Here is a 27,515-nt window from a genome sequence, read left to right as displayed (position 1 = left end):
TTCTAATCACCCATCAAGGAGGCTAAAAATGATAAAGGTGACACATGCTGTAGAGTGGACCTCAGGCTGATAAACTCTGATGGGCTCGACAAACTGGGCTCTGTGTCTAGCTTGAGCTAGAACACCCAAATAACCCACACCCCTCTACCTGTCCTTGGGCAGGGATGCAGAGCTGGGTCTGAAGGAAAAAGAGAGAAATTGTGGTGCACAGAGAGCTGTCAGAACACAGGCTCAAGTTGAGAAGCAGCCCCTGTGCTTATCCACACCCTCTGTGAGCTCTGGGCAGTTCTTCAGGCAGAACAACAGTGGGCACCTCCTCACACTGATGCTGGCACCACACAGAGGTATTACAACATTTCAGAGTGCCTTATAACTGGTGGGTTTAGTTCTACAGCAGACTGCAGCTTGGGGCACATAACCCACACAATGTCATTCTGCCTCAGAGATGTTTGGGGAGGAACTGTTTCTGGAGAAATTTGGATCAGTTTACAGAGAACTTGAGAATAAGAGAAATCATAATAAAGTTCTGAATAATTTATTGGCAAGATGATAGCTTGAATTTTTACCCTAACAGATTGCCAGCACATGCTGAGGCACAGGTTGTGTAACTCCACATGAATGCTGGGGAAGGACATTGCACACCATACCTGGGGAGCCCCAATGGGGTGGGACAGAGGTCAAACCAAGAACTGCTAATGCAGACAAGACACAACCAAAGTTTGAGGTGTTAGGATTGTCTGATATGTCCCTGACAAGGTGCACAGTGCAACCTCCCCACCCTCTGGGAGAGAGGCTGGCTGCTCCAGGTCAGCTCACTGACACAGGCAGCTGCTGGGAAAGCCCTGGAGGGACCCCCAGCTCCTCCCTCCTCTGCTTGGCAGCTCTTTTAAACTGAGGGTCTCATTCCTGGCTCCTGCCTGAGCTACAGGCCTGGACCAGGCCATGCACCTACTGATCCGGACCCCCACTCAGGGACTGGACTTCGTGGCCAGAACTTGGAGCTGCCTCATCCCCATCAACTTGTCTGGTGATCTGGACTGAAGGCTGAGTCTGGCTACAGCCCATGGCTGCTCTGCTTGCCTTGCTCAGGTACAGTGAGATGGGGCCAGGGCTGGGGGAAACCTGCTCCAATGACTCTTTTAACGCATTTGGTTCCCAGCTTCCTGTCCTTTAGAAAGCAGCTGACCACCCCAGTGCTCTGGCAGTCTTCATTCACTTCTTCTGAACCCTTTCCATCTTTGTGGAGATATGAATTTCTTTAAAATAATGGCTGGGAACATGACTACCTTGCTGCTCTAACATGAGACAGTCTCAGCAATCCTGCCATCACAGTGGAGGTGCCCTTGGTTTGCTCAGGAAGGCATGATTTTCAGCATCTGCAGCAGCCCCAATTCTTTGGCTGGCCAAGACTCTAAACCAGGATTTCCAAAGTATGCAGGATATGGCCTTTGGGCTGTCCAAAACACTTGTGGCCATCCTGGATGGATAACACAAATTTCAGAGAAAGTCCCTGCCCTTGTTTCACGTGCACCTGGCCCTGGACAGCCTTCTCCAGAGACCAGGAGGACAGGTTTCCCCTGGGGACAGGTTCCCCTTCATGGGAAGGCTGGTGACATTTATCCTGATGAACCGCCCCAGAGGCCTGCAAAACAGAGAAGGGGAGCAATAGGGAGCTGCTTCTCCTCGAAGCTGAGGCAGAGGATGGATTTTCCATGCTGACCTGGAGCTACAGTCCCAGCCCCAGTGTGGTATCCCGCTGATTAGCTGGCCCATGAGCAGGAGCCCTGCTGGCCGCTATCGCAGGACGTGTGCTGGGGCAGCTCCCCTTGCCTCGGGATGGGCAGAACAGGGGAAGCCTTGTGGTTTCTCTTAGTTTAGTGTCTTTGGCTGGGGTAAGGCTGGCAGGGATGAGGTGTGTGGTGTCTTGCCCACAGATGGAAAAAGGCAAGTTAACAAGAAACTGTGTGGTTCAGAAACCCTGCTCGTGGGCATGGGAGTCCAGAGAGTCCAAACAACCCTTTCACTTCCTCTGATGGCATGGAGCCGAACACTTCTCCAACGTCAAATCTTCCAGCTCAGTCTTTTCAAGGAACATTGCTCAGTTTTAATTCTTAGCTCACCTGCGTGGGGCCTAATTTCTCTTCTGACCTCTTATTTATCTCAGAATATGGGATGAGCAGGAAAGGCAGAGGTTTCCCTACACGTAAGCCTTGCGCATCTCTCCTCCAGGGCCGGTGCCCCACGCCGTGCGTGTTTATGAAAGCAGGGATGCCTCCATCCCTCCCTCCATCCCTCCCTCCCTTCCTAACCCCACCTCCCCAGCACGGCTGGAGGCGAAGCGGGGCCGGGGCCTGCGGGGCCGGGCCGCCCTCTCTTTGCGCAGGGGCGGGCGGCAGCCCCCGTCCGCTGCCGGGCACCGGCCCCAGCCCGCCGAGCAGCGGCCCCGCCGCCGCCGGTGCGGCTTTTTGGCATCCCTAATCGCGGCTGGCCCCTGTGATTGGCTGCGCGGCTCTGACCCCGCTCGGGCTCCCGGCTGGGCGGATAAAAGGGGCCTGAGCCGGGGGCTCCCAGGCATTCCCGGAGCGGGCACCAGGGACCGCTGGCCGCAGCATGACGGGCAAAGCGGGCGCGGCGCTGGCCCCCAGCCTGCCCGGCAAGCCCAAGCCCGACGGCGCGGCCGCCGCCCCCGCCGCCCCGCCGCCGCCTCCGCCGCCCCCCGCGGCTGGGGTCAAGTCCAACTCCGGGCCCACCCCTCCCCGCTGCACCGGCTTCGGCATCCAGGAGATCCTGGGCTTGAACAAGGAGCCGCCGTCGCACCCTCGGGCCGCCCTGGACTCTCTGCCCGCCGGGCACCTGCTGGCGGCCCGCTCCGTGCTCAGTCCCGCCGGGGTGGGCGGCGTGGGCATGGGGCTGCTGGGCGCCAGCGGCATCCCCGGCTTTTACACCCAGCCCACCTTCCTAGAGGTGCTCTCCGACCCCCAGAGCGTCCACCTGCAGCCGCTGGCCCGGGCCCCCGGGCAGCTGGACAGCAGCCAGACGGCCAGCTCAGGTAGGCACGGCCCCGGCCCCCGGGGAGCCGCTGCGCCCCGCCAGCACCGCCGCCCGCGCCCAGCCGCCGCCCGCACCCCGTGTCCCGGCGGGAGGCCGCTTGCTCGGCGGTGGAAGGGAGATTTCGTTTCGATCCCGAGAATGAGGAGAAGGGCGGGCGGGACCATATTTTCCCCCGTCCGGGGCTGCGGCCGCGGTCTGATGGTGCGGCCCCGGTCGCCCGGCCTAGGGATGCGCAGAGCCCCGTCGGACCGGCCGCCGCGAGCCCGTGTTGCCGGATAATCGGGGGTCTTTTGGCATCCTTTTCCTAGACGGCAGCAGCCTCCCACAACTCTGCCTACAGGCCCCGTTCCGCGGCCGCTTCGGGTCTGCCCAGAGCGGCAGGCAGCAGCGCCGGACCCTGGCTCCGGGGGCGATTCTCGGCCTCCCTCCGGCAGCGGCGCCCGTCCCGGGCCGTGCCCGTCGCCCCCGCCCGCAGTACGGCCGGCCGAGCAGCACGGGGCCGAGCCCGGGCAGGTGGCGCGGCGCCGTGGGCTGGAGCGGGACCGGAGCGCGCATCGAAATACGGGTCCCCGATCCGTCCCCCGGTTGCTCCTTCGGGGCAAAGGCGGCGGCGTCCTGCCCTCAGCACCCCCGGGCCGTGGCATCCCTGGGGAGCCGGGGGCGGCGGATAGGCAGCAGCTCCTCCCGGGGCTTGTTTTTGCTGCTTGGTAGCTCCGTAAACCTCCGTTTCTCCCTCCCCGCTCCGGTGTTTCCGGGGCGCAGTCCGGGATCCCCGGGCTGGGGCAGGCGGTCGCGGTTGCCCGGCGCGGAGCGGGGGCTGCAGCTTTCCCGTTCTCCTACGGTTTGGTTGAGCTCGCCGGGCTCTGCGCGCTGGCAGCGAGGCAACAGCCGCCTCAGCAAACGAATCTGGTGGAGAGAGGCGAGAGCGAGAGCTCGGTCCCGGCCCGGAGCCTTCCCTGGCTGGGGCGAAACGCCCCGAGCTGCCCGCAGCGGAGCGGGAGCGGCGCCGGTGCCGCGCTGGAGGAGCCCCGTCCGCGGCGCGATCGCAACGAAATCTTCGGCCGGAGCCGGCGGAGGGAGCGGAGCCGGCGGGCCTGGCCCTGCCCGCGGGACTCCGGCGGGGAGCGAGCTCCGGCCCACAGCCGCTGCCTGTCTTTCCGCAGATTCCGAGGATGTCTCCTCCAGCGACCGAAAAATGTCCAAATCCTCCCTAAATCAGAGCAAGAAACGAAAGAAGAGGCGGCACAGGTAAGACAGCGGCGGCCACCCCTCCCGCTCCCGTCGCCTCAGTCCCCGGGGAAGCGGCGAGCCCGGCCCGCTCCGGCCTGGAGCAAAACATTCATCCCGGCCCCGGAGCGCCCCGGCACTCCTGCGGCTTCTCCAGCGGCTGGCTCCTTCCCCTTATTCTTTCCCCCCGTCCAAAATAAATCGGATACGGGGAAGTGCCTACAGGGAGTGGGGGATTCGACCACAGGTGTAATTTTATTTAATTTTTTCTGGCTGCGGGTCCAGATATCCCGGGTCGCAATCCTGTGCAGCCTAGGAGCTGCGGTGGAATGCGGATCATCAGTGTTTGGAAGGGAAAATCATGAACCTGTCAGAAATAATAAAAGCCGTTTTCAGCTCCACATGCAGCAATCTTAATACTGGCTGTCAGCAAGATAGAATTCCTATCAATAATTTAAATATTTTATTACGTAAAAATAAATATTTTGCCAATAGATTAAATAGTTGGGAATCAGAGACAGCCTGCAAATAAGCTGAAGAAGGCTGGGAAACTGTTTAAGGAAACGAAGATCCACGTTAGGATTTGGTTTCCTATAAACACGGTCAGGGTAGTAGACTTTGCCTGACTTCTCCCACAGTTAAAATGGAGTTGGTTTGTTTGCGCTTTATAAACAGAAACGAAAAATCCCGTGCTGGGTTCTGGCATTGCTGCGGCCAGAGCGCCAGGACAAAGGAAGGCCAAACACCATCCACTGAGGGTGATTTAGGAATAATTAAATCAATCCTGCCACGATGCAGGAAAGGTGGATTAAAAGACGCTCCAGTGAAAGCTTAGCAGGATGCGGGGTGGAAGGAGACCGACTATCCCGGGAGACATCCTGCTGTGTGTGCAACAGGAGGCTCGGTCTGGAGGGCTGCTTTCCAAAGCCGGACCCCTCTCCAGGCAAATGTTCCCACTTCGGGTGCTCTGGAGTAAGAACGAGTTCATTTTCTCTGCACCCCAGACGGGGCTGGGCGATAACACAGCTGGGACTGGTACACAGGTCCCGGTCTGGATGAGAGATAGGAAACGAAATTCAGATTTGTTTTATTTTCAATTCTAGACAGAAACAGACCTGCAACATTTGTCTGTAGTTGAACATTTCGTTGTAAACAGTTAAGACCTCTAATTGTAGCGAGGAAGGGCTGGAAGATGACTGGCCAATAGCCTGCAAATAGCTGCAGGATAGAAACACCGAATGGGCAGTGGGTTGGGAATTGCAGAAGGGACGGGGACTACCCGGGCATGAGCAAAAAGGGGAAACTTCAGCGGAATGCCAGCAAAACCCTCCCGCCGGTGAGGCTGGACCGGCTTCCGAGCCCTTGTGGGAGGAAGATGGAGGGGAATGCTTAAAATCTAAACTGGATCAAAATTGGAATAATTTTTCCTGTGGTCGCAGAGAGAGAGAAAATACACGATTCAGTGTGCCTCTGCTGTCCCTAGAGTTCACAGATTTGTCAGAGTTGAAGAAAAACTGTTTGAAAAGAGAATGGATTTAAAAGTGAATTTAAAGAAGGGTCTGATCGCAGGCAGGTCCCTTGCATTTGCATCCTGCTTTTGTTAGCATTACTATCGATCTGGTGGCATCCTTTTCATTTTGTATAGCGGAGGATATTTCTGATATTTTCTGTTAATGCCCTCTGGAACTGAAAGGCTTTTCTGAAATTTGGATGTATTTTAGAAAATGACTATTTCCTCTTTCTTTCTGGAAGATACATGTTTTTTCGATTGATGCTAAATTTACACATTTACTTTGCACAAGGGCTGCGATTCGTTGTTTGGTTTAGGATTGTTTTATTTTGGTTTGGTTTTTTGGTTGAGTTTTTTTTTTTTTTTTCTTTTTGTTTGACTTGATTTTTTGGTTGAGGGTTTTTTTGTTTGATTTGGTTTTTTGGTTGAGATTTTTTGTTTTGGTTTGGTTTTGGTTTTTTGTTGGTTGGGGTTTTTTGTTTGTTTGTTGTTTAGGATTTTGGGGTTTTTTTTTGCCATTGCAGTAATTTTAGCTTTTATCTAAAATTGTGCTTTTTGTACTGGAGGAGTTGAAGGGTGGGAGTTTTAACCCTCAGGGAGTGGAAGTGGTCCGAGACTTCTCACCCATCTGCTAGGGAAGGGCTTTCATCTGTCTCGGCTTTCCAGCTGCTGATTTTTCAATTTGGTTGTCCCAAACTGAGAACGGCTGCGTGATGCAGGTTGGGCTGCTGCCTGCCCAGGGCAGCCCGGGAGGATTTCTAAAGGATAATGGGGTAATGCAAACTGGCAGGGAGCAGCTAAGGAGATTTTGGAGAGGAAGCAGACAGGGCAGAGGCAGAGGAAGGGAGCTGGTCCGGGCTCTCACCGGAAGAACTGGTGAAAATTGGTGGGTTAGGGTGGAGAAAACATTTGCAGAATTTGTCCAAAGACTGAGACTCAAGGTGAAGGATTATTTGCTCTTGGAGACTGAAGAGGCTAAGGACCAGCAGCTGGGAAAGGGCTCAGCACCTCTCCAGACGGGGTGCAGAGGATGTGATGATCCTCACGAGTGTCCATCAGCTGCCATCGCTGCGGGTGCTGGCTGCTGGGGGGCACTGTCTCCAGAGGCAAGTCCCTGAAAGGGAAGGTGATTTGTAACTGTTAAAAATGCCGTCTTCTGGCATTTTCTGTTCTCCTTTCACCCTGGCACTTGACCTTTTGTGCACAGAAACACAGGAGGTGGGGAAAAGCTATGTATTAGCCGGTCACCCAGGTTTCACTGTTTTCAGTGTTCATTTCTCTGACTCTTCATCATCTTTGCTGCTTCTCGTGTTTTGATCAAAGAGTTTTACTCCCCTCAGGACAATCTTCACATCCTATCAACTGGAGGAGCTGGAAAAGGCCTTCAATGAGGCCCACTATCCTGACGTGTATGCTAGAGAGATGCTGGCCATGAAAACAGAGTTGCCAGAAGACAGGATACAGGTAATCACATCTCTTGGACCCCCCTATTGTGCTGCTCTCAGCCATGTTCATCCCCCCATGAAGAAAAGGTAGTGGCATGGGCAGGTTGACATTTTTCTGAATAAACTTCCCCAGGCTGTCCACTCTCCTGCTTTTGATGGCAGGCAGATCAGATATTCTTGGCAGATTTGTATTTGGTGTCTGCATGTCGACATGTGCTGTGCCTGGTGTGTGGTTCCAGCGGTCTGGGGGGTGCAACAGAGGGAATCTTAAATCAGAGAAGGACAACAGGCATGCAAAAAAAGATGACAGTGATTCAAGGTCTTGGTAAAAGCAAGAAGAGAGCCTCCCAGAGATCATGTCTGAAGGGAAAGGGCTCATCTCTGCTCCTTTGGCCACAGAAGGATGCCCAGGGATGGCGTGGGCAGCTAGTACAGCTGTGGGTAGGATGCAGTGTGGGAATGATGGGTGAGTCCCAGCGAGATGTTTGCACCACGTCTGCACTTTGACTGGATTTGCCTCCTCAAGTGACGTTACCCTGGAAGTATCTGGGGATAATTCTTTGTTTTTTTGTTTTTTTGTTTTTTTTTTGTTAATCTGTTAAATTTTATTAAGGTAACAGCTTTTAACATTAAGGTTTTAGCTGCATGTCAGTCCTGTCATGGTACTGTGAGGAGGTGGAACAAGGGGGTGTGGAATATCACTGCTGTGTGGAGAATCCTCCAGCAGGAAGGAGCAGCCTGAGCTGCAGGGCTGGGCCAGGACCAGCCTTTGGCATGCATGACAGCCAGAAAGCTGGAGAAGACTCAGCAGCTGCTGTTTCCAGTGTGGGAGGCACACTGGACAGAGCTACCTGATGTTCACAAGGGTGGGCTCCAGCAGCCCCTTTTGCCTCGCTTTACCCCATGGCTTGCTCCCACCAGGTTTCTACACAAGGCACAGGACTGTAATGGCCAAGCCTTGAGCAGGTGGAGTTGTGGTCTGGCTGGAAGTTAACCTGCCCTGGTTCTCCACACAGTGGCAGTGGCTGGCCCCTGTGACTGGTGCGCAGTAGTTTCTACAAGAGACATTGTCCTATGTGCCATGTGGTGTTGGGAGGGTCCTGGTTTCCCTGGTTCCTCCTTCTGTTCATCCCTCATGCATGCCCAGCACCCACCAAGCTGTGTCTTGAGCTCCTGCTCTTCCTTTGCTGAAGAGATGGCCCGGGAGGCTGCTCCCTTGTGGGTTTGGAATGCAGCTCAGAGGGCACTTAGCAGGATAACACTGATGCTGGAAGCTGCTGAGGTAGGACCCAGTGCAGGGACAGGAAGATCCTCCAAAACAAAGGTGTAGCCTTTTCCCCCTCTGTTCTGAGCCCCCTCACCACCCTTATTCTTGTGCTCAATCAAAAATAACGTTTTAATAAAAGCAGCTCATGCTTCTTATCCCATTGTCCTGGCAGGACTCCTGCTGATCTAACAGCTTGTAGATAACCTGTGTGCTAACAGGATTTCCACCAGTCTTCAGAAATAATGGCCCACCATCTCAAATCCTACCTGATGCATTAGGACTTTGCTCTGAGAAACAAGCCCTGATGCTTTGCCTTTAGAAGGAGTGAAATGGATGGATGGTCACTTCTCCACTTGTGATCCTGTAGGACATCAGGCCAAGAGGGGAGAGATTGTTGGGAGTTTATAGTTGCCCACAGCCACAATTTGGTGCTGGGCTGGAAAGAAGATCCTTTGATTTCCCATAAAAGGCCTTTCCAAGGAAGAGGTTCCTCTAGTGGCACAGTGTATGTTGAATTCCAGGGGCCCCATTTCTCTGGCCAGAGCTGAGAGATTCACTCTGTGCCAGGTGGAGTGGGATGTTGTGGTACACAGTGTAGAGCTGACACAGCTTGTAGGGCCTCAGCACCTGGAACACCCTGAGTATTTTAACTGATTTGGAAATTAAATAGCAGGAAAAGCATCTTAGCTGCCCCTGACTGGTCTGCCCTGTCATTCTGCAGCTGGCTAATGAGCAACTGCTTACTCTTCCTGTATTGCAGCTTTTTAACCTAGGAGTGCTCCTTACTGTGACCCCTCTGCTCTTGAGATCAGGTTAGCCTTGGGCAGCAGAAGCACCCCAAGGTATGGCTGTTCTCAACATCAGGTGTAACTAGTGGCACGTGTATTCCAGAAAAAAAGTGATTGTGAATAACAGTTTTGCGGGCCATGAAAGAGGAAATAATGAGAAATAACAGAATTTCTGTAGCACCTGTTGAGCACATTGCCAGGGTGAGCATCAGGCTCACAGAGGAGTCCTGAGCACCACTGTTCTTTCCAACAGGTCAGCAATCCACTGTCCCTTACCACACATTCTATGAAATCTCCTTGTCAATATTTTTTGTGTGTGACAAGCCATGGCAAGGTGATTCCCAAATTTGATCATACTTCTTGATATTTTACCTCATATTCCTTTTCAACTTTGGCCCTTTTGGCTAAAAACAAAGCCTAATTATTTCCCCTTGGTTATAAAGTTCATGCTCCTTGAATAAATGTAAGATATTTCTTCCCCTGGTCACTTTTGGTTTTCATCATTGCTTAAATAAGTTGCAAGGATCTTTCCTTAAATTATCCTTCATAAATCACATGCTCATCTCTTAATCATGTGGTTGTTCTTACATGAAGCCATCCTGTCTGTCAGCCTTCCTGGAGGTAAGGGACCCCATGCCTACAGCTGCATGCTGGGTGTGCTCACAGCAGCTCAGCTGGACTCGGGGGCCTTTGCAAAAATAGTCTTGCATTAGCACTGGTCTGCTTGCTTCCTTATTTATTTACATTTATCTAATTCAGCTGCTTCAAACTTCTTTTAGACAGATTTTATTTTATGCTCAGGATTTTCCCTTCAGTGTTCTGGGTTTCATATTTTGTTACCTTTGGCTGACCAGCATAAAAGCAGCCCTACCAGCTCTGACAGTGGTGAGAGGTGGGTGCCACACAGGGCAGCTCTCCAGTGATACTGAGCACTTTGTCAGTCTCCTGGCATCTTGAATGCATGTAAATTTCTTAATATCCCATGGCAAGAGGTTGTACAGCAGAACTGCCTGAGTGCAGTAGATCTTGCTTTGAATCTCTTGGCATCATTTAATGCTCCTTGGAAGAGACAGCTTACAATGAATCTTTACTCCCATCTTCATAATATTTATAATTTCACATCATCACATTTTTTCCTTGCATGAGTTTCCAGCTGCCTGAGGGAGCTCTATAGTTTTGCATTTTCATTGCAGCTTGTGGCTCCTCTCATCTTTCAGCAATGCTCTCTCCCTCCTGTAGGTCATTAATGAAAGTGTTTTCTAATATTGTTGTGAGCATCATATGTTGTGGACTTCTACAGCATTTCATGTGGTTTCCCACTGGATCCTCACCTAAGACTGATGTCTACCCCTTATTTTCATTCATGGAATCATTTCTCAGGAGGTATTAGTCAAAGAGAAAGTAAATCACCTACGAAATTTGATGTGAAAGTGAAATTCAAAGAGGGCAATTGAAGGAATGATATATAGGAACTGTTTGCAGATAAAGCCTTCAGCAGAACACTACAAATAGCCATCAGAGGCCAAGAAAGTTACTGGTTTAAGAGAACATTGAATACAGGAAAAAAATATTCAAACCCTCCTTTTAAAGAGGATATGAAAGTGTATTTTTTCCTCAAGGCAGACACACACTGTGTGTGTTTTACTCCCACACTGAGCTGGCTGCTCCTGAAAGGAAAATGAGCATCCTCCCATTGGGCAGCATGGGAAAGTAATTTTTTATAATAGTGAAATACTATGCACAAGTCACATCAGATGTCACTGTGGCCATTTTGCAAGACAGACCACATTAATCAATGTATTTGAAAGAATATTCATATGAATTGAAGTGCCAGTATGGGAATAAACCCAGGCTATTCTGTAAAATCCAAGAGAGGTAAGTAGATTCCTGTGGGGAAGTATATCCTTAATAAACATTATGAAGTATTAAAAATGTCCTGAGGCTGACAAATACTGTGACATCTGACTTAAATTGCTTTTTCTCATAACAAATCTCTTAACGGTAACATGTAGATTTTAGATAAGTTATCCCTACTGAATTTATTCATACATAACAGTTCCAAACTTTAAATTGAGTAGTTACAATATGAAAGTTCAGTAACAGTTTGATTTGGGGATTATTGAAATGATTTTGTATGTTTGTCCTTAAAGTATGTCTCCTATTAATCAAACAAATTGATTAATCAGTACTTCAAAAAAAATAAGATCCTGACTGCTATTGTAGGGACATTAGAGTCACCTTTTAAGAGAAGTAATCAATTAAGAAAAGGTAATAAAACTGCTAAAAATTGTCAGTTCTTGTTGTTAAAAGGGGCATGGTAATTATTGGATGACAATTTTTGGGACAAATGAAATTGCTCACATAAGCAAAAGGAATCCCAAGAAGAGGCTGGTGCTGTGTGAAGAGTGGGGATTGTCTGTGCATCCAGCAAGCTTTGTCAGGCAGCTAAGAGGCCAATTTTGGCTAAAAACAAAACAAGGTCAATTAAATCTCTAATTGAAAAAGTATTGGTTTAGCTACCAGATTAACACATTTCAGTATCACTGTGAGGCCTTTAGGAGCTGAACAGGGATGGAGGAATCAGAAGGAGTAATCATTTAGAGGGAAGCAAGTACCAAGAGTATTTTGCAAGGACAGAGGCTTACCTTCCTTCAGTTTTGCAAAAAGGTTCCCGTTTAGAGATGAAGATGATTTGACAAGGCCTGAGGAGCCTGTACTGCACTGAGTGTGAGCTCAGGAGTGAACCCAGGCGCCCCCTCAAGAAACATGACAGAAAGCATGAAGGAAAAATTAGTTTTATGCAGCTTTAGCAGCCCTGGCTTCTCCCCCTCCTGCCAGATTTTCCTGCTGGTTGCAGAGTGCTGAGGTGTAGTCTGAGTCCCAGGGTGGAAGGATGGAATGCTGTGATTGCTCCGTGCAGCTGGTGACCTTTGCTGAGTGTGTGCCTGGAATGGCAGCCAAAGCATTACTCAGTGCTGCAGGGAGTGGGATTGTGGCTTTTCTAAGCTTATCACTAGCACTCCAAGAAGTGAGGACCTGTGTACTTCTGTTAAAATTTTGGGTGACTGTCCCACATGGAACAGAGCAAGGCCAGCATGAGGCCCACTGCCAGTGGGCTCCAACTGGTACCTCTGTACAGCACATTCCTGGGGACCACGTGGCTGGAAGGAAATGCCACACTGGGTAGGGCTGCTGGAGGTAGATTACCAAGGTGAAGGACAAGCCAAAGTGTTGCTGTTGTGTGAGCCAACTGTTTCAAAATATATACATTTTAAGAGCCCTGCAAGGAGTTAATAATGAAATAGAGTTGAGCAGCTAGTGCTGGCTACCTTTGCCAATAACTCATGAGCACTGGGGCAAGCCATGGCTCTGTGATACCAGATAAGTGTCATAAACTTCCCCTATGCTTCTAGAAATGTAGAAAGTACACAAGTGAGAGTAATAAAACTAATCAAACTTAGCGGCTCACTGAGAATATTATTATGAGTTTTTCTCATGGCATATGGTGCATCTCTGCCTCCATGTCTTTAATTGGTATGTTAGGAGTCCATCCACTTTTCTGCCTCTTCAATAACATGCTTGTTTAGTTGATCTAAATTCATATTCATTTCCATTTTTCAATTAAGAGTTGTTTAATTTGGCCCTTTCTCTAATGGATTGTTTTCATTACCCTTTATCTATGGCCTGTTTTCAGCCCATGTGCTAGAACTTCGTTTACAAGTTAATTACCAGAGCTGCAAACAGAGGGGCTGGGTGATGGGCAAGAGCAGGGGCCCAGGCAAGTTTTCCAAAGGGATTCTTGTCTGAAAAGTCTTACACTACATGCTTTTGGACAGAGAAAGAAAATGTGGTAGGAGAAAAGAAGGAAAATGGAGGGCTGGGAATGACACTTCAGCTTAATGAAGTGGGGGCTCTCCGGCTTGTTGCTAGACCATGCAGATTCCTGCTTATCTTGTGGGATTTTACCCTGCTACAGCTGGGGCTGCTAGGTGCAGTTTTAAAAGGTCCTTTTGGTGGAGAGGTGAAGGTATAGAGTTATGAATATTTTCTTTACCCAGGTACTGCTTTATCCCTCTATGTTCAGTCCCTGAGTTGCTTTAGTCACTGATCAATTTTCTAAATGAAACAAAAAACCAAATAAAACCAAACTTGCCTCTTCTTGCCTTCTTCTCTGTTCTTACAAGATGTTTATGGCTGTCCCAGGAAAAGGGACTTGGGAATTTGATGTGCTTTTGCGCAGAACTGGGAGGAAAACGGGCCTTTACTCTGCTTGTTCTCTCCATGGTTTGGAGACACTCTCAGCGAGGATCTGACACCTGCAAGCATTGGGTCACACGAGTTCCCTGTGAGAAGAAAGATGGGCAGGAAAAATGGGCATCCTGAAGCCCATTTCTCTGGAGTGCATTGGTAAAGGCCTTCCCCATCCTGTCCAAGAGAATCAGGAATGGCTCTGCAGGCATGATGCCAGGCTGGGACAACTCTTCCCTGCATGCATCCCCCCATTTTCTTGGTGTAAATAACAGTAGTTTAAGGCTAACACTTCTCTGAGTTAGCTTAGGCTTGCAGTTCCTTGGTCACTTTAGCTCTTCTGGAAATACCATCCCAAATCCCTGTGCTGGGAGCACTTGTATTCACTTCTTTAATTAATTATGAACTTTCTTTTCTCTCTTCTGATACCACTGCAGTTTTTCACGTCTGATTTCTAAAAATAATTGGTCATCCCAGCAATTTCAGTAGTTAATTCCTCTCCAGCCTTATGACACCGGGCAGAGGAAACAGCTGATGGTTGTGTTCATGTTTTCCTTTAATGACCCTTTATTACAAAGTTTTCCTACTTTCCTGGCTTTGAATAGAGATTTTTCTAACAGTTCAATAACACAGGCACTTTAGACACTCAGTTAATTTACTCTTCCCTGTATTTCTTAATGGATCTATTTCTCTCTGTAGTGTTTTTGTTTTACCCTGATAGATCTCAACAAGTTCTTCTGATTCTTCTCTGGAAGCACAAACCTGCTCTCCTTTTCATTGCCCTTCTCTGTGGGTTTTCTGTGAGCCGGGTTTTGCCCAGGCACTGCAGAGCAGTCCAGTCCTCAGCAGACACACCAAGAACCTCAATCTCCACGTGCATGAGGCTGCAGGTCCTTCTGTGGAGCAGAAAAGAGGAACTGAGCACTGAAACAAACTGTTTCTGCAGTATCTTACAACAAAGATGATTTCCAGAGGGTGCTTTATTGGAGGCTGTGAAAAGCATTGGGTGCTCTTCTGTCTACCCTGAGTGTTACTGTCCTGGGAGGAGCAGTGAGAGGTGTTCAGTTTAGGACCTGCCCAGTGTGAGGAGCATTTGCTCCCTACTTTCTCTCTCAGCAGGTAGCTGGTAGGGTCCCAAATGTCTGAGCAAAGGCAGAGCTGAAACTATGGCTCCCACAGTTATTAGAGCTCTCAGCTGCAGCCTTCTCCTCAAAACTGTAGCAGGGGAATGCAAGCCAAGCACTGGTTGCCTTTCTGTGAGTTACATAAATGCTCATGCCATGCATGTTGCACACTCACAACCATAGGGGTTAAGTTCCTTCCCTGGTGACTGACTCGTGCCTGGCTGCTGTGGCTGACCTGCTACAAGGTGGATGAGCAGCAGCCCGTGGCCAGGCCAGGTCAGCTCCCGCCTGTGCTGCTCGGGCAGGCCAGCACAGACAGGCTGCCCACCAGCCTGGGTCACCTGCAGCTTGGGCACCCACATGGCAGCACAATTTCACTGTGCTACCCTTTCCTTTCTAAAGACACTGCTTGGCTCGTCCAGAGGGAGGGCTGAGCTGTGAGTGTCCTTGAGAATAAAATTCTTGGGAGGATCTAGCCATCCCATCCATGTGAACATGCATGAGGAATTCCTGTCATAGCCAGATGTGCCAGTGATGTCCATTCCAAGACAACTTGCTTGATGTCCATCACAACTTTCTGACATCTCTGGGTCCCTTCACTGCCAGCCTTCCAACTCAGAGTGCCCCATCACTGTCACGACAACCACTGCCATTTGTTATTTCACTGGATCAACTTCTTCAGCTTATATGATGACCATGACTGAGATCAAGGCTCAGAGTCTAAGTGACAGCTAAGGGAGACACCTGGGACTGTGCTGTCCTGGTGTGAGCAGCATTCCTGGCCAGCCTGCATGTCACCAGCTCTGCAGGTCACACCATCAGCTGTGCTGTGCCCAAGTGTTGGCTGCAGGTGTCAGTGGCACAGCAGCAGCCAGGGCCTGCAGAATCAGTTCTGCAGCTGGAAGATTGTCATGTGAAAACCCCTGGAGTTGTGAATTACCCAACGAAGGTTAAGGATACACAGAGCTGAGGAACAGTAGAGCCAGGAGTAGACACATGGTAGGAGTAGAGTGCTGAAGGCCCCCCCAAGCTGGTGCACAGAAACTGATTACATCTTACAGCATTTTACAAAATGTCCTGTTTGTAGATATCTTCCAGCTAATGTTCAAGGGTGCTTGGGGGCTTTGCAGACTGTCCCCATGCATGTGAGGCTTGAGCCCTGTCTCAGGGAGCAGTGGGCACAGCAGTACTGCAGACATCATCTCTTGCTGGTGCACAGCCTCTGGTGCCTGTGTGTTTTTCTGGAGCAGGTCAGAGAGCACCTTTGCCCCTTGCTCAGGGTCTGGGCAGGGCACCAGGGAGCTGCTGCTGGCATGCAGGGGGCAGTCCCAGAGCACAGGCAGTGCTCCACAGCCTCAGGGGAATGCTGGCATCCCATGGTCTGATTTCAGGGCCCATTGAAAAGCATTGTGAGGGGGATGTGACATTTCTCCTCTGGCTGTCCTGGCTCACCTTCTCTAGCATGAAAGTGATAATGTGGTGTGTCCCTGCACGATTACAGAGTGCATTACTTACAGGTGTTTATGAAGATCTATGCTAAGGTTTTCTCTGTGCTAGAGGACCTGCAGAGCAGTGTTAGTGGGGGAAAAGAAGGCAAAATGAAATAATTCAGGCAGGATAGCAGCTTGGTTAATGGAGTCAGGTACTGTGATCACCTAAAGGATGGATGTGCACTATCACTGTTTGTGACAATGACAGATGTCTTCCTGGGTTTCTGTGGATTAGGATGATGACTGCACTCTTGTCAGCTTTCTTGTGACTATCATGCTTCTATGACCCTGATGTTTTTCTTGCTTTTCACTCAGCATGTTAGGAAAAGAGGAATTTGGGTGTTGATCTGCCAGGTCCCAGCATATGGGAGCCTATTCTGTAGTGCCAGCAAAGCTACTGGTCAGCTGGAATCACAGTGTGGCCGTGGTGAAGTCAGTGTCTCAGAGATGCATTTGCTGTGCAGATGTGATGCACACACAGACTGAACCACTGATCTCACTGTGTGCACACTCGTTTTCCTTTGGGGAAGATGGGATCCCTGCAGCAAATGAAGCTCTTTGCCTTTGAAAGGTTACAGGAAGTGAAAAAATGTTGCCCGTGAGGCCAGGTGAAAACCCCAGATTTACCAAAGGAACACAGTTTAAGACATGTTTCCTAGTGAAGAGGGATTTTATAGCTTTGGTTGCATAAGTCAGATAAATTGCAACAAACAGTTATTCTTGGTCCATGTAGTGCTTTTAAGAGCAGGACTGGTGGCATGGTAATACCATGCACATTTTTGCTGTGTGCTCATTAAGCCCATATTCAATGAGTGCCCTGTTACTCTTTTAGCTTAGAGGAGACCCAAGCATGATGCATCATTGTGTCTTCACTCAAGAGGGATGAGCACTGTCTTCACAGCTCATCTTGTACCTCTGGTTGGACCTGTTAGCCAAGTGGGTTGGACACAACTCCAGCTTTTATCAGAAGGGCTCTTGCTATGTTATGTATAGGAATAGTCCTTTCTAAAGTGAATTCAGCAAGCTCTTTCCCAGTGTTTAGCAAGAGGAGGGATGATGAGTCCTTTGATCAGCCATGCAGCCCGTGTGCAACCTTTACTGCTCTCATTTAACTTCATAACCACTTTACACCTGCCATAGAAAGTGATGTCACCATAAACAGTACCAATAACTTTGACGTTACATTTGAAAAGACAGCAATAAACTGTTTCCAGGCTTACACAGGTGCTGCAGTCTCCACCAGCAGTCAGGAGGCTTTTCTGTAGTGATTGCTAAAACAGGGATTGGAGGAAGCCCCAGGGCACAGTCAGAGCTCATGCTCTCATGGCAGTCTGTTACACAGCCCCGGTATGGGTGAGGACGTGCTCCAAGCAAGATATGAGACCATTCTCTGCAGTGTTCACATCTTCAGACTGAACCCAGCCAGGGCTACAGGTCCTGTCTGATATGGGGATGAGGACATCACTGTTTTATCAGAGGAGATTTTAATTTTGAGCACTATCATTGTTAAGTCTTGGGTTGGTCAGGGTAGAAAGGGAGAGGTGTATTTGTCAGGAGAAGCTGGGCACTGAGGTACCAACAGCCCCGGCCGGGGAGGGCAGATCCCGGAGGTGTTGGCTCGATGCCCCGGAGCGCCTCGAGCAGGGAAGTGCGGGACAAAGAGAGGGCACACCGGCCTGTCCGTGCGCTGGGCACCGCTCCCGGCGCCTCACGGGGGCACTGGGGCTCTGCCCTCCCTCCCTCCCTTCCTCCCTTCCTTCCTTCGGGGCTGTTTGCCACAGCTGTGCGCAGCTGCCCCTGCAGCCCGGCACAGGCACGCGGTGTCCGTGTGTCCGTGTCCGTGTGTCCGTGTGTCCGTGTGTCAGTGTGTCCGTGTGTCAGTGTGTCCGTGTCCGTGTGTCCGTGTGTCCGTGTGTCCGTGTCCGTGTGTCCGTGTGTCAGTGTGCCCGTGTCCGTGTGTCCGTGTGTCCGTGTGTCCGTGTGTCCGTGTCTGTGAGTCCGTGTGTCCGTGTCCGTGTGTCCGTGTGTCCGTGTGTCCGTGTCCGTGTGTCCGTGTCCGTGTGTCCGTGTGTCCGTGTGTCCGTGTCCGTGTGTCCGTGTCCGTGTTCGTGTGTCCGTGTGTCCGTGTCCGTGTGTCCGTGTGTCCGTGTGTCAGTGTGTCCGTGTGTCCGTGTCCGTGTGTCAGTGTGTCCGTGTGTCAGTGTGTCCGTGTCCGTGTGTCAGTGTGTCCGTGTCCGTGTGTCCGTGTGTCCGTGTGTCCGTGTGTCAGTGTGTCCGTGTCCGTGTGTCCGTGTGTCCGTGTCCGTGTGTCAGTGTGTCCGTGTGTCAGTGTGTCCGTGTCCGTGTGTCAGTGTGTCCGTGTCCGTGTGTCCGTGTGTCCGTGTGTCCGTGTGTCCGTGTGTCCGTGTCCGTGTGTCCGTGTGTCCGTGTGTCCGCGGGCGCGGTGGGCCCTGCCTGTGGCCATCTAGCGGACACTCGGCTTGTGCTGCTCCGGGCTTGTGCTCCACAAACCCCGATCCTTGAAACGCCCTCTTGGAATGCTCCGTCACAGGCAAGGACGAGAGATCGGTGGAAGCAAAATTTCACAATTCTCAAGCCTGGAATTTTCCTTTAATAGATGAGGAATGCTTGGGCAGGGAAAAGATATATATATATTTATACTGATAAGAAAAAAAATCCAGTATTGTCACAGACATCTTTTCATAAAAATCCTTTCTTTAGGATTTTTTCCCCCTTCTGAGAAGCTGTGGCCTCAGCAACAAAATGTAAACAGTGGTTATCTGCTGCTGTGGAATGCAACAGGTGAATCCGTGATTGGTCTCCTGTGGATGTTTGGATTTACTGACCACTCACGGCAGAGCTGGGTCTCACTCTCTGCTGAGACACAGACCTTTGTTATTCATTCCTTTTCTATTCTTAGTTTAGCTAGCCTTCTGAGAACTTTTCCTTCTATTTCTTTTAGCATAGTAATAATGTAATATATATCATAAAATAATAAATCAAGCCTTCTGAACATGAGGTCAACATTCTCGCCTCTCTCTTCATCCTGCAACCCTTGCAAGCCCTGTGACACAATATAAATTCTCCTGTCTTTTTACCCTAGCTTGGAAAGTAGCTGCCAAGAAAATGAGTGTTACCAGTGGAAAATTTTAGGTTGAAAAAACCAGAAACAATACACAGGAATCCCACAGATGTTTTAAAATATCCCTTCACTAATTCAGATTTCTGAATTATGGCTAACCTCAGGGAGATTTCTCTCTTCAGCAGACAATGTTTCAGACACTGATTTGGTAAACAAACTAATATGATGAATGTGGATAACAAGGATGTGTCAAGTATTATGTCCCCTTGCAAAATGAGAGATTTCTCCTCCTCCAATTTGCTCTTCTGCATCATCAATAATCTGGAGAAGTATCAGTTGTCATCTGTGATTCAGAGGAGGAAACTGTTGAGATTATTCTTGCCAGTCTTGACTCCAAAATTCCCACTCCAAAACCCTTGCAACTCTATAGTCAAGTACAGAGTGCCTGAACTTTTATTGCTTTGGGCAGTGGGCACTGGAGGTGAGTGTTAGGTGATGATTTAAGTTAGAAACATTCCCACTTTTCGCAGTACTGCAAGACAAACCTGTGCATTTTTCTCCATTGTTCACTTTTGGAGAACAGGCTTCCTGGAGCTGTTTGCCAGATTTCACAAAGGGTGTTTGTGTGAAAATAGAGGTGTGAAACTTTTTGGGGTGTAACACATTGGTCCAAAAGACACCTCTGCACATCACATTGTGGCAGCTTTGCACAAACATGCGACATACTTCAATCTAAAATCAATCAGATGGTTTCACCACTGCCCATGAGGTGTGGAAGCAGAAGCACAGTCCTTTCACCATAGCCTGGGCTGTGCAACAGAGACCCAGATGAGAACAAGTGAGAAGGAAGGTGCAGGGTACAGAGCAAGGCCAGTAAAGCACTTCACAAAGCTGAGCCAATCCTCGGGGTGGGAAGGGGAAAGAGGAAATGTGGACAAACCTAGACATTGTTGGAGGCAGACCAAATCTTACACAGTCAAAGGAAGCTGTAGAGTAGATATATCCAAGAAAGAACAATAAGCAGCCAAAGAATGCCAAAACCACAAGAGATGTGTATGTCAACAAAGTCTAAGGGGGAAACCCTCTCCTGGAAAAGTGAGGGGCCAATACTAAATAACTGCATATTTGGATGTTGTGCCTGATGTGCCAACACAGCTGAAAATAGCTCTGAGTTACTAAATCACTGTGTAATTCAGCTCAGAATCAAGGCATGTGAAAATTTTGGCAGCACATTGATAAATTTGAAGAAATCACTGAGATCTTCTTGTAAATGAAAGCCCCACTGATGGAGCCATCTGAATGAGGACAAAATCATGGAAACAGGACACAGGGGACAATCCTGCTGATTTGAAATGGCATGAGGACTGCCAGTGTCATGCTGGAGCTCGTCACTCAATGTTCCTCAGAATGAGCTTGTGACAGAGATGCTTGACTGGGATCTGATCCCAGCAATACACAGTATTGAGCACCACTGGTTTCACTTCATTTCATGCCTCAGATGAAGATATGGTTCCTAGTATTAAACCTAGATGGTCAGTCTTCCTGATTTCTGCTCTGCTAAACATTCTGGGATTTCAAACTTTCATTTTTCCTAATCAAAACCTGGAGGAAATTCCCATCAAATAACAAAAATTGGTTTTGGAAATCTCAGCATGATCTTACTGAGATGTTGATGCAATTTTGATTTTCTCATTTGGCTTTAAAGCATAGATTTTGCATGTCTTAGGCAGCTGAGATTAAAATACAGCATTCAGAAGAAAGCTATAGATAATTTTGATTACACTTCCACTGGCTGGACACAGTTTTTCCTGTGTGATTGAATCAGCATTTTTTGATTGAAGATTTTCTACCAGCTCTAGTCAAAATTGGGCTGCCAGCTGGCAAAGCTTCTGCTTCCTCCAGCATTTCCACTGCCATGGAAAAGGGGATGCTCCAGGGTAGCAGGTTTAAAACACTGCCATGGAGAAGGGGATGCTCCAGGGTAGCAGGTTTAAAACACTGCCATGGAGAAGGGGACGCTCCAGGGTAGCAGGTTTAAAACACTGCCATGGAAAAGGGGATGCTCCAGGGTAGCAGGGTTTGTGGCAGTGGGCAGTGCTGGGCCAGGCTGAGACCCAGCCAGGGAAAAGGAAGAGGAGCTTGAGGCAGGCAGGAATATGATAGAGGCAGCAGGTAGGAGGGTAGAGAAAGGGCAAGTGGTAAAAGCATCGGTAAAGAGGCCCCTGCAGCTCTGCACCCTGTGCTCTGGGAATGGGAGGATTGCAGACCCTCTGCCAGCATCCTGCTGGCTGCACAGCCAAGCAAACCCACGTTTCACACAGGCATGGAGGAGAGGGAGAAGAGAGGAAGCTCTGCATTCCTGGGGTCTTTGCTTAGGCCCTGGAGGATTTGCAACCCTCCCTGGTCCAGGGGTTACAGAGTGGCAGTATGAAAGCGTAAATCACACTGTTCATCATGCAGAGGAGGTGACATGTGGTGAAGCAGCCTCCTTTTGCCTGGTAAAATCCTCTCTGACATGCACAGAGTGTCTTCTGCTGGGAGAAGCTGAGATCACAGCCAGTGGGACCACCACCCCCCCATTCCACAGAGCTGTCTGGGGGAGCAGGCTGGCTGGGCTCCTGGGAATGGCCAGCAGTGGCTGTCATCCGTGCTAGCAAGCCACCCACCTGCCCACCCTGCAGCTCTGTCCCTACCATAAGGTTTCAGTGCTGGGCAGTTCTCTGCACTGGTAGAAGAGATGATATTGCCTTGCCACCTGAGTCCAGGACATCACTCAGTGGCATCAGTGTTATGGTCCCCATGGCAGAGCTGGGGGACTGGCACAGACCCCCGGTGCTCCCCACTGCAGCTTGAGTCCCCCACAGCTGCGAGTAGTGGGGACAAGAGAGGGTTAAGCTGTCAGCTCTGTAATGTTAAACAGGTGTCAAAGGCACCTCCATATATCTGCAGATTGAAATCAAATTCTTTGCAGTATAAAAAGATAAATTACCCAGGCGATTCCCGCCTCATCCCACTCATCAGGCCAGCGCCAGACGGCAAGCAATTTTTTTTTTTAATGTGCTAACGACCTAATCAAGCAATCAAGTCGGAGAAGATTGCGGAGTGACCCCGAGCATCCATCTGCCAGCGAGACCCCGACATTCATTTCCATTCCACCGTGTACTTTCCGGGAAAGGGAGGGGAAAAAATAGAAAAGAAAAAAAAAAATCCTAAACAAATTAACACCCAATTTTCTGTGAGTCTAATTAGTTAAATGAGGAGGTGTTTGGGGTGTCCACCGGGAGGGAGGGACTGCCTCTCGGAGAGGGGCCTGGTAACTCCATGGCATTAATTAGCGCAGGTCAATGGCGTGGTTCCCCGGGGACCAGCTGCTTTAATTTCCCGTGATATTTCAGTGCCTGAGGCCCATCGATTCAAACTGAAATTAACTTATTTTTCAATCAGGCCTGGGCTGCCCCTGGGGCTGACTCTTCCTTTGCCTCCTTCTGAATAGACCTCAAGCAATTTTTCATCTAAAGCTGATGCCTCTGCTCAGGGGGGGAGAAGGGAGGGGAGCCGGGGAGGGAGGAGGGTGAGGGAGACAAGAGGAATGGAAATCGGAGAGAGAGCACTAATAGATTTCTGCGAGTATCACCCCCTCCCTGCCATTGCTGCCTGCCTCTCTGCTCACTGCCCCCCAGGTCACAGCTCAGAGATTATTCTGCCAATTTTCTGAGAAGATGAGGGGTTTTTCAAACTGGGAATTCAGGGCAAAGCGCACAGAGCAGCTTCCCCCTTCTTTGGAGCATCCGCCCCCATCCCAGCCCTCCCTGCAGGCACCGCTGCCTGCAGCCCTGTATCGCTGCTCAGACACACAGCAAATAATAAAAGAAAATCCCAGGCACGAGAGCCAAAAGCCACTAGAAAAAAGACGTTGCAATGGCAAATTAATTACATCCTGTGGAGAGGGATGGGACCTGCTTTCACACTTGGCCCTCTCCACTCCTTCAAGGGAGGGAGGGAGAGATACCCAATGTCTGTTGCATGGTGGAAGAGGTTGTATTGCCTTTGGGATAAACATCCACCCATCTGCTTTCATCATGCTGCAGAAGTACATGCATGTTCCCATGTGGGAAAGGGCCTGGCACGTCTTCTCCGTGCACAAAACCCGTGTCCCTCCTTGTTGCTCGCTCCAGGTTTGGTTCCAGAACCGCCGGGCCAAATGGCGGAAGAGGGAGAAGTGCTGGGGCAGGAGCAGTGTGATGGCTGAGTACGGGCTCTACGGTGCCATGGTGCGTCACTCCATCCCGCTGCCTGAGTCCATCCTCAAGTCTGCCAAGGATGGCATCATGGAGTCCTGTGCCCCTTGGCTCCTGGGTAAGAGACCAGCCAACTTCATGGGGGATAGCAAATGGGTAGAGACAGGGGGATGCAGGGAAGAAATCAGAGTCGTGTTGAAAATAGGTGAGGGGCAGCAGGGCAAGGTCCCCTCATCCTGCCACCCTCAATGCCTCCACCTGCCAACGACCCTTGTCAATAGAGTTCCACCAAATTCCTGCTGGACCTTGGATCATGACCTCCAGAATCTGGCTGGACACAAATTTGCCCACACACTCAGGCTGGTGCTGACCTTCCCTTCCCTTCCCTTCCCTTCCCTTCCCTTCCCTTCCCTTCCCTTCCCTTCCCTTCCCTTCCCTTCCCTTCCCTTCCCTTCCCTTCCCTTCCCTTCCCTTCCCTTCCCTTCCCTTCCCTTCCCTTCCCTTCCCTTCCCTTCCCTTCCCTTCCCTTCCCTTCCCTTCCCTTCCCTTCCCTTCCCTTCCCGTGGCTCAAGCATATTTCATGCCCAGCTCTGGAGCAGGGGCTCCAATCCTTGCCCAAGGCAGGAGGTCATCCCAGTCTCACTCCTCCAGCCCTGTGATGTTGGATAGGGTGCTAAGACTCCCAAATGCTCTGTCTTTGCCCAAGTTTCGCTTGGTTTTCTGTGCAGACATGGAAGTAGCAGCTACCCTGTCACACTCCTGCTCTTTGCTTCCATCTTTCTGACCTTCCAGGCTGGTTCTGCCCCAAAACTAGTACCTGGCATCTTGACAATAGGCTGTCCTGTCCTTCTGTCTCTTGAAACAGAGAGAGGCAGAAGGGTGTTTGTGGTTTGATACAGAAATAAAAATATCCCTCCTAATGAGGGATCTCCCTCCCCAACCTCGGTGAAGCTCAGGCAGCTATGCTGCTGTCTGAGACCCTCATCTCCATGCAGGAACAAGTTAGCTTCAGGTTCACAGAGAGAAATGAAGGGGAGAGTAATTATAAACCTTTGGGACCAGCCACAGTCCACAGATGCTGGGCTGCCCGTGTGCGGGGGCCAGAGCGAGTGGCTCGCCATGACTGCTGTGTGAAGCAAGGGTTTCTGCTTTTCCTTAATTCTGGCCTCTCTTTATCTTTGCTGTTTTCAGTTCAAGATGGCTTTCCCATGCCCAGGCGCTTTTCTAAACCCGAATACCAACAATTCTTTTTAGGGATGCACAAAAAGTCTCTGGAGGCAGCGGCTGAGGCGGGGAGGAAGACAGAGGTGGAGCGCCAGGCCCTGCCCAAGCTTGACAAAGGTGACAAGGAAGAAAGGGGTCCTGATCCCAAAACCACCATTTCCCAGGAGGAACTGAGAGAAAACAGCATTGCTGCCCTCAGGGCCAAAGCTCAGGAGCACAGCACCAAAGTCCTGGGGACCATTGCCGGGGACAGCCCAGCCCCAGGCAGGAAGCCGGAGACAGGGGAGGAGGCGGCCGTGGCAGAGGATGAGAGACAGACGGAGAAGCTGAACTCATCGCAGAAGGAGGAGAAGCTGATCTAGGGGCAACAGAGGTGGCAGAAGCCAGCCCCGACAGACACTGTGTCCTCTGGGGGCCATGTTCCCCCTTGGACTGCCAGGCGTCCCTGGCCACCCCTGCCAGGGAGAGGGGCCCTGGTCTCTGTGTTTGGGGCTGCCTGGCAGGGGTGCCCACCGCCTGCTCCCCTTGAGCATACCCCTGCCCCTCGCTCCTCCACCCCACCAGGCCTTCCTCACCCCCCACCCCTTCCTTTCGGGGAACTGGGAAGTGTCACATCATCGCTGCCACCAATGACACTAAGGCTCTGGTCCCTTCAGCCTCACACCTGGCTCTGGGGCTTTCTCCTTCTGCTGCAGCCCCAAACCCCATTGGCCTTCCTGAAGCAAGCCTATTCCCTGCTGCCACACCTCTCCTTGGTGCACAGCTCTGCCCAGTGCTGCCCAGGCCCTTCCTCTTGTGCCCTGTCCCACTGTGCCCCAGGCAGACACGTCACCTTCTGCTGGCCATCACCTCTGCCTGTGGCCCAGGCTGCAGCAGGACAAACCCATGGCAGAGCTTGCATGAAACGATGACCATCCATCTAGGGCGGTTTGCATCTTCCACCCATCTCTCCCTGCCCAGCACTAAGGTCTGCAGGGAAGGGACTGCAGTTAAAGAGCAGTTATGGTTTGCCTCTCTTTGGCAGGGAGGGGCAGGTTTAGCCCACAGGCACGACACCCTGGTCCCACCTGGCACCCTGAGCTGATCCCAGCCCATTTCACTGGGTCCTGCAGGGCTGGGTCTGACTCTGCACCAAACACCAAAACCCTACACCCCTGCAGAGGGGATGAATGGTGAATTTATTTATTGAATACATTATTCCAGGTGAGACAACAACATCCACCTAATGTATTTATTGAATTAAATTTGTCCAGTGCACCCTCTGAGTGTTAAAGGGAATGACAGCCATGCACATCCACCCTGACACACCCTGTAACGTGTACATACATCCCACAGGAGCACATGCAGACCCACACAGCCAAACTCACTCCATGGTACCATCACCTTCCCATCCCAGTAAAGCACTATTCCCCCTCTGAAAGCCGTAGGACAGTGATTTCCAGGTGACCCTTTCTGTCCTGCTTTCAGCTGTGAGCACCCTTTCCCCAGAGCTACTGTTTCTCTTCCATCAGAGGTTAAGCCCAGGCATCCAACATGTTTGTCTTTGTCCCCCGATCGTTTGACGTGTTAGATGATAGCCCATGGAGTGTAAATAATGTATATACAGTGAGAAAATAATTCAGTATTGAGGTGTTTGAGATATGGAACTGTAACAACTTCTAGTCATCCAGCATCTGTGATTTATGTGCCATTTTCTGTAAAGATATGAAGAAGAATAAAACTAAACAGGAATACTGTGTATGAGTCCAGTCACCAATGTTCAAGAAGGGCGAGTTCAGCCAGAGCTCAGAGGGATGTCTTGCTGTAGCCAGAGACATTAGAGATCCAAAGCAGCCCAGAGGTCTGCGATGGGGTCTCTCTGCAGTGAAATACAAAACTGAAAGGGGTGTGCTTGTACTTGGAGCAGAAGTTACAGCATACAGCTGGTGAAAGAAAAGTCACTTCAGCATCCGGAGCAGCCCTGGTGCTTTGGGTCACCCCATATCACATGTGGCCTGGTGTTCAGAGAGTTGGACAGACCTCCAGGCAGGCTCAGCCTCTGCCAGGAAAGGCTGCATGGCCCTGCTGGCCTGAGGCCCTGGGGCAGCAGCCAGACACCACAAGTGCAGGGGAGCTGGTTGAGAGGGAAGAGCACCCAGGGGATTTCCAGCTAGGGTGAGCTCCAATTTGAGAGCAATGGGAGCATGTTCTGGGTTACCAGGCACAGTGGGTTTAGTACCAAACACCAATGCATCCACTAGAATTATTTACTCATTTCCTGCTGTGAGATGGACTGGGAGCAGGGCAAAACAGGCTCAAAACTTTAAAGGGTATAAAGAAAACTTTATTACCAGAATCAAAAGAAAAATATAAAAAGAAAATGAGAATACTTCAGAACACTCCTCCTCTCCCAACATCCTCTTTTCTTTCCCACTGAAAACGTAAAGAGATGAAATTTGGGACTTTCAGTCAGTTTGTCACCTCTAAAACAGTCTTTCTTCAGTTCTCTTAGGGAGAGGAGTCTCTCTTGCCATGCAGACTTCTCCACAAGAAACAGTTCTCTCATGGTTTTTAATTTCCATAGATAGCAACTGCTTGGAAATTTGCAATCATGAAGTCCCTCCCATCTCTTGCAGCCTTCCCACAGGTGTGTTCATGGGCCACGTCAACTTATAGGGTATTATTTTAAGGATGAGCTGCTCTAGTATAAAAGCAAAAATTCTTTTCGTCCATCTCTGGGAATGGAGGTTTTCTTCTTTCTGCTCCTGGGCAAGGTTTCTCCTCTCTCTCATCTCTCTCTGTTCAAGCTTCTCATTGGATTGCAGCAGCTGCAACATCTGCT

General features: G+C 50.3%; 1 protein-coding gene across 2 annotated transcripts; it reads left to right on the top strand.

The window, feature by feature from the left end:
• The first annotated feature begins 2,610 nt into the window (after window positions 1-2,610).
• VSX2 (visual system homeobox 2) lies at window positions 2,611-26,407 on the top strand. 2 transcript variants are annotated; one of them, XM_063159387.1, is made up of 5 exons: window positions 2,611-3,049; window positions 4,215-4,299; window positions 7,129-7,252; window positions 23,408-23,588; window positions 24,725-26,407. In XM_063159387.1, exons 1-5 carry the CDS (start codon window positions 2,611-2,613, stop codon window positions 25,054-25,056), a joined length of 1,161 nt encoding a protein of 386 aa, XP_063015457.1. In that variant the 3' UTR covers window positions 25,057-26,407. The 2 variants fall into 2 exon arrangements, with proteins under 2 accessions (XP_063015457.1, XP_063015456.1); XM_063159386.1 differs by having other exon boundaries at window positions 24,662-26,407.
• The last annotated feature ends 1,108 nt before the right edge of the window (window positions 26,408-27,515 follow it).

The sequence above is a fragment of the Melospiza melodia genome, chromosome 6 (genome assembly GCF_035770615.1).
Source record: "Melospiza melodia melodia isolate bMelMel2 chromosome 6, bMelMel2.pri, whole genome shotgun sequence".
NCBI lineage: Eukaryota > Metazoa > Chordata > Aves > Passeriformes > Passerellidae > Melospiza > Melospiza melodia.
This window is presented reverse-complemented; position numbering and strand designations above follow the sequence as displayed.

Bases quoted from the DNA above. Each gene is read 5' to 3' on its own strand.
- VSX2 (XM_063159386.1), top strand. From the start codon at position 2,611: ATGACGGGCAAAGCGGGCGCGGCGCTGGCCCCCAGCCTGCCCGGCAAG. The intron at 4,300-7,128 runs GTAAGACAGCGG...TACTCCCCTCAG, and splicing joins CGAAAGAAGAGGCGGCACAG to GACAATCTTCACATCCTATC. The intron at 7,253-23,407 runs GTAATCACATCT...TGCTCGCTCCAG, and splicing joins TGCCAGAAGACAGGATACAG to GTTTGGTTCCAGAACCGCCG.